Source organism: Octodon degus, unplaced genomic scaffold, assembly GCF_000260255.1.
Source record: "Octodon degus isolate 3935 unplaced genomic scaffold, OctDeg1.0 scaffold00239, whole genome shotgun sequence".
NCBI classification, from domain to species: Eukaryota; Metazoa; Chordata; class Mammalia; order Rodentia; family Octodontidae; genus Octodon; species Octodon degus.
Genome location: NW_004524815.1, coordinates 3078267 through 3087552, shown reverse-complemented (window position 1 = coordinate 3087552; position 9286 = coordinate 3078267). Strand labels below are relative to the sequence as shown.

Below are 9286 nucleotides of genomic sequence, written 5' to 3'. Positions count from 1 at the left end.
CCCTCAGCTCCCGCCCAGAGCTGGAGGAAGAGGCCCCCTTCTGGTCCGCACCCCTCTCCCCGGGCGCCCCTTCCTTTTCCAGTGGCCGTTTGTGCACTCCCAGCTTTGCCTCAACGCCTCAGTCACAAGTTTGCGCCCTGCCCTCCCGGAAGTCCCTGCGGGGAGGCGCTGTGCACGTTCCTCCTGGGTTCCCTCTGCGCACAGGGAGGGCGCAGAGCTGTGTCTACTTATCTTTCATTCCTCGCAAGCAGCTGGGACAGGATGGGGAGAAGCTGGAGCCAGAGGGGAAGAAATCTGCGCCCCCCATTTCTGTCCAGTACCAAGCGGGTGGCGTGCTTGTAACAGAAAGGACAGCGCTGTTGGTCCCCCAGAGCTAGACCTCAGGTGGCAGGATCTTCCTTGCTGACACCAGTTCTTTGAGCTTGAGACCTCACTACTCAGCAGCTGCAGTCATGCCGCCTTTCCCACTGGCGCGAGAACATCCCCTTCCTGCTCCTGCCCAGAGGAAGCTGAGAGCTTGAATAAAAATCAAGGAACCCTTGGGCGGCTTGTTTCCGTGTTACCTCTCCACATGTTCTTGGGATGTCAAGACGTTGTGACGCCTCAGGAGCCCTCGCTCAACAGAGGGCTGAGGTAGCAACCGTCCAAATGCTCCACAAATGACTTAGTGTGGTCATGGTGACAAGACATCCCTTCTCCTCAGAAATCCACACACCAATCAGCTAATTTGTCCTCTTTCCTGATAGAGTCCTCTCTTCTCCTGTTCCTCCCATATTTGTAGAATCCTCAGGTCTGAACTAATTACCTCATTGCTGGAACACGCATAAGGGCTCTACTTTTTTCTGTGTTCAGCCTGAATTTCTAACTGTACATTTCTCAGATCATCAAAGATAGCCCCGATCTCATCACTAAATCTGATAATCCCTGGAATATCCCCAGCATTCTAACAGTATCAGTATGCAGAAAACAAAAACAAAAGAAATCCTGCCACCACGTGCTGGTAACAACTGGGAAATTCATTTCTGGTGAAATGGAAAATGATACAGCTACCTTCGAATACAGGGTGGGAGACTCTGAGAAAGACAAATATTCTTTTTCCCCTCAGTGAATCAGTTCCACTCTTTGGTATTTGTCCAACCAAACTAAAAACTTAGGTCACACACAAAGCAGAATACAAGGTCTTGTAACAATTTTATTCATAAGCACTAGACATTAGAAGCAACGGAGATCTCATTCAGAAGGGGACTGAGTATAGGAACAGTGCTACTGTGCAGCGGGGTATCACTCTGCATGGGAAACAAATGAGCTGTCAAGCCACAAGAAATGTACAGAAACTTGAACCACACACTAGCCAGGCAGAGGAGACTGCGTACTCTGGGCTGCAGTCACTTTTCTCATTGCTCAGACAAAACCCCTCACACGTGAAGTTGAAGCCACGAAGGTCCACTGCAGGCCACTGCTGGGAGAGGTGTCAGTGCCTGGTCGACTGGCTTCATGGCAGGGCAGCGTGGCCAAGGGGCAGTCCCTGGCAGGGCTGCAGGGAGCAGCTGCAGGGAGCCTACGTATCCCTTTTACGTAGATCAGCCTCTGCTAAGGTTTGGGAGAAGAGCAAGAGAAGAGCAGATGAAGTGTACGGGATTCCAGAGTGGACAAGCTGCTCTGCTTGATGCTGCGATGGGAGGGGCATGTTCGCGCTCGCTAACCCCCCAGACTTACAGCATCTGGAGTGGATCTGTCGCACACAAGTATACGATATTATTTAGGAGCAGAATGTATCAAAGGAAAGAAGGAAGGAATGAACATAGGCTGGAAGAAACAAATCTAAATATATTACATGTATAGCTGTGTTGTAACATCTATGAAACAATCTCACTAAAGGGAACAAGGGAAAAGGTAAGTAACTTAGGCAAAAAATGGAGTGTATAGTCTTAAAGACAAAAAGAAATTGCACATAAGCAATGTATTCCAGATGAATGAAAACAGTTATTTTGCCTGAGATGGTGGTGCATGCCTGTAATCCTAGCCCTTGGGTTGCTGAGACAGGAGGAACCCTGTGAGTTATAGGACACGGTGGGCTAAAAAAAAAATGAGCTCAGGTTGTTCAGGAAATACATAGGTAGACCCTGTCTCAAAAAGAAAAAAGTGATTTCCCATTTGGATACAAGTCAACAATTTTTTTTTTTGGTGGCGGGTTAGCCCATCCTAGTGGTGTGCCTGGCACAGCATGTAGTGCCGGGGGCGGAACCACAGTCCCTAGGTTTGCCTAAGTTTTCCTAAGTAGGCACTTTAGACCACTGAGCTATCTCACTGGATCCAACAGATTTTTGACTATTACATAGGTATTAAACAACTAAGCAAATGACTGAGCAATGTAGTAGCTGTGTCTTCCACATTTGGAGTGTAGATTGACAGATGAGCTGCGGGGGGAGCTGAGTGATCTGTGTGGTAATGGATTAGAGTTGGGGACATCAGCGAGGATGCCTGAACTTATTGTAGACACACAGGGTTATCTCTGCAAAGCTATGGGTATGTATGCCGGTTATATATGTGCAAGTTAATATAATAATGCAAGTTAATATACACACAACTATTCCTGCGCTCTGCTAAAATTGAGAATCTTTAGTGTGGAGAGCACAACTTCAATGAGTAGAGAAAGATGGAAATGAGTACCTTGTTACTTACAAATCTTGGGGCAGGCTACGCAGCTCTGTGGTAGTCAGTGTGGGGAGGACCTTTGGACGAGCGCTGAGGTCATGCCTTCAAGGAGAGGAGAGCTGGAGAGACCCTGGGTGGCGTCTGACACACACCACAGCAGTTGGTGGGCAAGGCCACACCCCTGGCCAAGAGCCCTGGTCACAGTCTGAGCCTTCAGGCGATGTGGCTCACCTGGTGCTGCACCCTGAGATCTTGCTCTCAGGACCCACAGCCAAGTCCAACCATCAGCAAAGCCTCTGACCAAGTCCAGCAAAGACGGCATCCTACAACATGCCCACAGTGCTTTTTCCAGCTACTAAGGTCATCAAAAACAAAAGGGCTGAGAAACCGTCCCAGCCAAGAGGAGCCTCAGGAGACAGGTCTGTGAAGCATCCTGCGACTGTGGGTGCAATCTTGGAATCAAGAAAAGGAAACAAGGGAGAAACACAGGAACTTTGAATAAGGCAGTCTGAGATTTTACAGGCATCCTCCTGGTCCTCACGCACAGGAAGGGGACTTTCAGGACACACGTATTCTGACGGTTTTATGTCAGAGGATTTGGGAAATCCTAAAGCACTTTGTGATCACTTCTGAACAGCCATTTGGTTCTTCGGGTGACCTGAACTACAGCTCCCAGTTTTCCTTCTGGTTGGCCCAAACCATTTTGTAAGCGCTCACCTTAGTGGGGCAAAAACTCACTTCATAGAGTTGTCATGAATAATTTTTTTTAAGAAACAGAAAGGGATTATTAGGCAGAATTTTAAAGTACACACTCAAAGAAATAGAGTGTGAGGCCTCAAAAAGGAAGTCTCATTCTACAGAGAAGGGAAGATTTACATGCTTTTGGCAGTGGAATTCATGAATCAATAGACCCAGTTTGCAGGAGACAAGTGACAGCCCAGCTTGGGAGGGATGGACTTTACAGGAGACATGCACAGGGACCGCTACACTGGAGTTTTTAAAGGTGAAATATTGTCTAAAAATATTCTTTGAAGCCTTTCAATCTATTTCTCTTCAGGTCAAGGCCCTACTTTTGACTACCAGTTTAACTGATCTGTAGACTTAAAGGACCTTCAAGGGCTTTGCGGCATGATAGTCCTGGAAGAGGCCCAGAGAAGCCTCTGGGGTGCGCAGACATGGGTAACCTTTGGTGGCTCTGTGTCTTGAAGTCACATTATTCTTAAAAGTACAACTTATAAAGTCTGGTTTTCTTCGTCTCCTTCCTGCCTTCCTTATTTCTTCGCTTCTGTCTGGGTCCCCATTCCAGGGCTGTGATTCCTTATTCTTGAGGGGTCCAGCGGGGTCTGGGGCTCTGTTCTTGTGACTGCTCCAGCCCAAAGTGGGGTACTGCTCTTGCCTCACCAGGGCACCAAACACTTCCCTCTGACTGATTTAAGGAGACAAAGCAAGATGAATTGTGTTTGATGAACTATTGCCCTTTGCAAGCTGGAAAAGAGGACAAGGACCTCAGCAAGCAACTGACAATGAAGGCGTCAGGTTAGAGCAGGACTGATTTCTTCATGGGTTTATAGAAATGGTGGCCTAGAGTATCAATTACTTTAGTTTTTCTGAAACCGATCACTTTGGAAGTCAGAAAATCATCATTGCTCTGACAGAACCGCAGAGGCAAGTGCTCACGGGTCCTCGCTACTCTTGACTCAACATTTCTACTTCCTGCTGAGGTGCACACACTTGTTCATACCACCCTTTGTGCTTGTGCTCAATGTGAGAGAGGATGGACCGCATGGCAGAGCCAAATTCAATGACATGCACACTCCTTCCTCGGTACTCATCCATGAAGCCCGCGGTATGCATGGCCACCAAAGAGCCGTTGGAATCAAACACTGGCGAGCCGGAAGAACCCCAATAAAAGGTGGTGTCATAGGTAATAATATCAGAGTTGTGAAGAACTTCCTGGAAACTGTTTTGAGAGTACATGTGGACAAAGCTAGGCCCGCAGTCAGGCTCAGGCACGGATCCTTCATCATTTCTCTGAGATGTCTCACCTCGTGCACTCTGAGGAATTACAACACAGCGGTCAGTGCGCTTACTTTCTCCTTCAGGATGGCCAATGATATGAACCAACCCATTAGGTGGTGCAAGAGCGATTCCGTTGTAGAGCCCTGGAGGTGTTTCTCGTCCATTTTCCTTCAGTTTCAGAACAGCGTAGTCGAGGGTTGTATCACTTATCTCAAACCAAGGTTCAAAGTCAAAGCGGTCGTGGTCTTTTGTTTCAAACTCTTCATAACTGAATGTCACCCACGCACAGCGGCCAATGATGTCTGCCCACCAACGTGGCTCTACTCCGGGTCCCACCATGTTCCTGATCACGTGCTGGCAAGTGAAAACGAAAGACTGTGCGAAGACAAAGCAGGTGGCGCTGCCCACATTTCCATTATTGTCCCAGCGTAAGTATCCAACACACTCGCAGGCTCGTGAGAGGAGCTTGACTGTTTTAGCTAGAACAGAACTGTTTATCTGTTTCCCAAAGTTGGTTTTGTGCAGTGCCATTAGTGCAGATTTCCTTTTCTTTGTTGTTTTCATTTCTTCCTTGAGATTTTCTCTGAATTTTTCCCTTTCTCTTTTCAAACTGGGATACTCTTCCACAATGTATTCTTTCAACACATGGAGACTGCTTTTGTCTGACTCAGTACTCCGGGTGGCCGTGGCCGTGGCCATGGCCGTGGCTGTGGCTGCCACGCTCGCGCCACTCCTGCTTTCAACTTCAATCTGGAAGAGCTTTCCCTCGAGCTGGTCCACCAGCTGGGTGCTTTCTATGATGGAGTCCAGGTTGTAGACGAGCCTCCAGGAGCTGTTCTCCAGGAGAGGAAGGAACCTGCCGTCCTTGCACACAGCGTCCTTGATGGTTTCTCCTTTGAAACCAAAGACACAGAGTCTGTTTCCTTTTTTGTGAAGTTCCCCACATTTAACAATCACTTTTTTTGTTTTCCCAACAGCATGAATATAAAATTTGACACAGTCAGTGGACATCCTGTCTTGCCGGCCAAGCACTTGATTTTCCTGTCCACTTACATGGTTGGAGAAAGTAATTTTCACAGTGCTCTCCTTAGGAAGACAACTGAGAGGCATCCTGACGTTTAGGAAGCCTTCAACTCCCTGCGTACCACACACCAGCATCTCCTTGCCGGCCTGAGACTTCGCCTCTTCTCTGACAGCCTCGAGGGTGCTGAGCGCCTCCTGCAAGGTTCCCTGCCCACTGCGATGGAGCACTAGCTTCATGTCTTGGTTTTTTCTGCAGTTCACTTTCAAGATAACGTTAATGATCTTATTTTGGTGCATGCTCTGGTCTTCTGGAATTTTTTTAGGAAAATGGCATCCTTGATCCGGAGCATGTTTTATATTCCTTACCCTTTTCTGATATTCTATCTTCTTTTGAGAAATAGTGGTAACATTCTGCTCTTCTTTTGGGACCTAAAAATGAGCATCACGTGTTTTAAAATGGTGAACACAACCATAGTCCTTTGTTTCTCTTTTTAACAAGAACATCCTAAAGATACTATGGGCAACTTAGAACCAACTCCAAGGCAAGTGGTAGACAGAATTGGAATTTAATTAATCCAAAATATAAGCTGAGTTTCCTGTTCCTTCAGTCAAATAAGTTCTACATGTTGCCGAATTTTTCTGACAAACTTTTGGGAAGAAACACCTTTTCTTCCTGATGCTTGAAAACCTACAAAATTCCTTACGTTACGTCAGGTCCTGTCTACTATCTGCAGCTACACAGTGTTTGCATTTGCCAAGCATGCTGATATGCTGCACTTAAATTTTTCTTCTTAGAACATCAAACTCAGGGCTGGAGATAGCTCAGTGATCTAAGTGCCTGAGTGGCAAGCACAAGGACCCAAGTTCAATCCCTGGTACTATGTGCCATGCCAGCCCTGCTGGGGAGGCTAAAACATGACACCTTCCATTGAATAAATAAATTAATAAAAATTAAAGAAAAAAAAGTTTTAAAAAAAAAGAACTTTAAACTCAGTAAGAATAGGCTACCATCGCTTATTGTCAGGACTTACAAATTAGACAAAACTATCATTATTTGACTAGTTGGTCACAAAGGATAACTGTCCCCAAGAGTGAACCCCTTGATTCACCAGCCACCCACTGTGCAGAAGCCTGAGCCTCCCCCTGCTTCGTCACTTCCCCCTTCAGCCTTCATTCCCCAGAGAGCACACACAGCCCCCACTGGAGAGCCGAGCGAGGCACAGCAATGACTTCTCCAGCACCTTTTTGAGGATCACACAATGACCAACAAATAAAACCAATCCTCCTGTACTTAGCCTAGAATTTTTCCATTAGACCCTACATATTTTTTCTTAATTTTTGCATTTAAGACACCGATTTTTATAAGATTTTACCTTGCGGGTCAGGGTGGGGAGGAGGTGGAGGACCTGAATACTGACAATTATCACAAAATATAATGACTGATTAAGCCCCTCCCAGTCCCAGGGCTGCAGCGCACCCTTCCCAGATGCACACTGCCCGTGGCCAGAGCGCCAGCAGGCCTGAGCCCGCTAGCTGCCCTTGGCATTTGCCTGAAAAGAAAATCACAGGGCCAGGGCTGCTTTTGAGATCAGCCCTGACATCGCTGTGTGGCAGAGGTAAGCCCCTGACGGTCACCTTCGAGGCTGAGCTTTTCTTTCTTTGTAATAATACTAGTATTCATGGTTTGATCCTCAGCATGCCCTGTAGGCCCTGCCTCCAGGGCATAGTGAGACTTAGATTGAGATTGGGCGGGGTGGCATGTGTGTGTGTAATCCCAGCGCTTGGGAGGCTGAAGAAAGGAGGATCACTATGAGTCTGATCTGTGTACTGAGACCCTGTAGATCCTGCACTAAATACATAAAAATGTAAGACAAAAGAAATAATACTAACATTCAGGATTAATAAATGTACTCAGGCCCCACATGCATATTCTCAAGCCTTCTTTCAGCCATCCCTGTCTGCACCCCTGGGGGCACTGTAGGCGACTCAGGCTACTGGGCAGAGTCCTGGGGAAAGACAGGCCCTCTTGAAAGGCAAAGAGGGGATCTATGTGTGGCTACTGCTCACGGCCATGGAGCGACAGGCCAGAGATGAGTAGGCCAAGGCCTGCCTTGGACGTTCTAGACACTCAGATGTTCAGTGTTCTAGAACCAGAAGGAGGGAAGACAGGTTAAAAGCACTGACGTTGTCCCCTCAGGTGCCTCCCATTCTCAGCTTTCTTCCTGGTCTATTAAGGATCATTTTAGCCTCAGGAAAGGACTCGATGGTCTGGTGCTGCGGTGGAGCCCTGAGGTTGGACGCTGCGGTGGTCACACCCCTGAGCCTCAAGCCCACGTCTCCCCTCCAGCGTCGGAGCCCTGGCTGCACCGCCCCTGTGCTCTTCATCAGCAAGGTGGTGGTACGACCTGTGTGCCTGCCTAACGCGCTGACGGTTAGAATAAGTGAGTACACAGGAGTGCTTCATACACCACGAAGTAATTCAAACCTGGGTTACTATGACCCAGTGTAACTGCCGTCCTTGGAATGCTGTTTCCATGCTGAAAATTTCTTTCTGATTTTTTATTCCAGTTTGCTCTAATAAATTCTATTTTTTGTTGTTCTTCAAAAAGTATTGCAATAGCTTCTTAGTAAAACCTGTTTTTGGTCTCGCCCACAATATTCTTTTAAATCACAGCTCCTCTTCTGCCACCTACCATCTTAGCAAGAAAAAAAAGGGCAAGAATGATAGTAACTTCTGTAATATCCCCCACCACAACAGCAAGGTAATGTCTGGGCAGCAAGACCATGGAGGGCCGGCCAAGGAAGGCCAAGCCTACCCTCAGGACATTCTGAAAACACCACAGACTTACCTGAGGAAAGAAGTCCTCTATTCTCAAATTGTTCTCCAGGTCACGCTGCTGGAACCTGCGCTTCTGACTGCTCATGGTGGCTGAGGTGAAGCAGATGGCTCGGCTGAAACTCTAAGTGCAAAAAGGTTCGAGTGAGAGCAGGATCTTCACAGCTGTCACTGATGCCTCAAAGGAACAGATGACCCAGGGACCCGGCCCTCTTCTGTCCCCTGCACTCTGACCTTGCTGTCCCCAGAGATGGGCTGCAGCCAGCAGACAGTTTACCTGGCAAGGCACTGACTCCAACAGTACAACCTCTTGTGCAAAGTACTCTTATGTTGGCTCGTGCACGACACACTGTGACATTCTTTCTGATTGTGCATGCTCACACCTCCTGTGCTTGGAAGCTCACATCCGGGCTGTGGTCCTCCAGTCAGGGTAGTGTGGACAAGAGAGGCCATCGCCCATGTCCAAGGCGCAGGGCACAGGAGGCTTGAAATACAGGTTAAAAATATTGAGCAGGAAGGGCTGGCCACATAGCTTAGAGGACTAAAGCCCCTGCAAGGAGGCAAAGGGGCCAGGGATCCCAGGGCCTGCCCTGCTGTCCCCTCCCCTGGGGCGCACAATTGAGATTGGGCATGGTAGCACATGCCTGTAATCCCAGCACTTTGGAGGCTGTAAACAGAAGAATCACTAGGAGTCTGATCTATTAATGAGACCCTGAACATCCTGTAAAGCCTTCTCTAAAATTAAAATATATA

General features: G+C 47.7%; 1 protein-coding gene across 1 annotated transcript in view; it reads right to left on the bottom strand.

Annotated features, from left to right (window-relative positions):
• Nucleotides 1-4341: 4341 nt before the first annotated feature.
• Nucleotides 4342-9286, bottom strand: part of LOC111813918 (protein FAM111A-like) — a 6527-nt gene continuing 1582 nt past the window's right edge. The window contains exons 2-3 of the mRNA XM_023706087.1: nucleotides 8547-8657; nucleotides 4342-6126 (exon numbers count right to left, since the gene is read on the bottom strand). Coding sequence (XP_023561855.1) covers nucleotides 4342-6126; nucleotides 8547-8657 — 1896 coding nt within the window. The remainder of the gene's footprint in view (nucleotides 6127-8546; nucleotides 8658-9286) is intronic.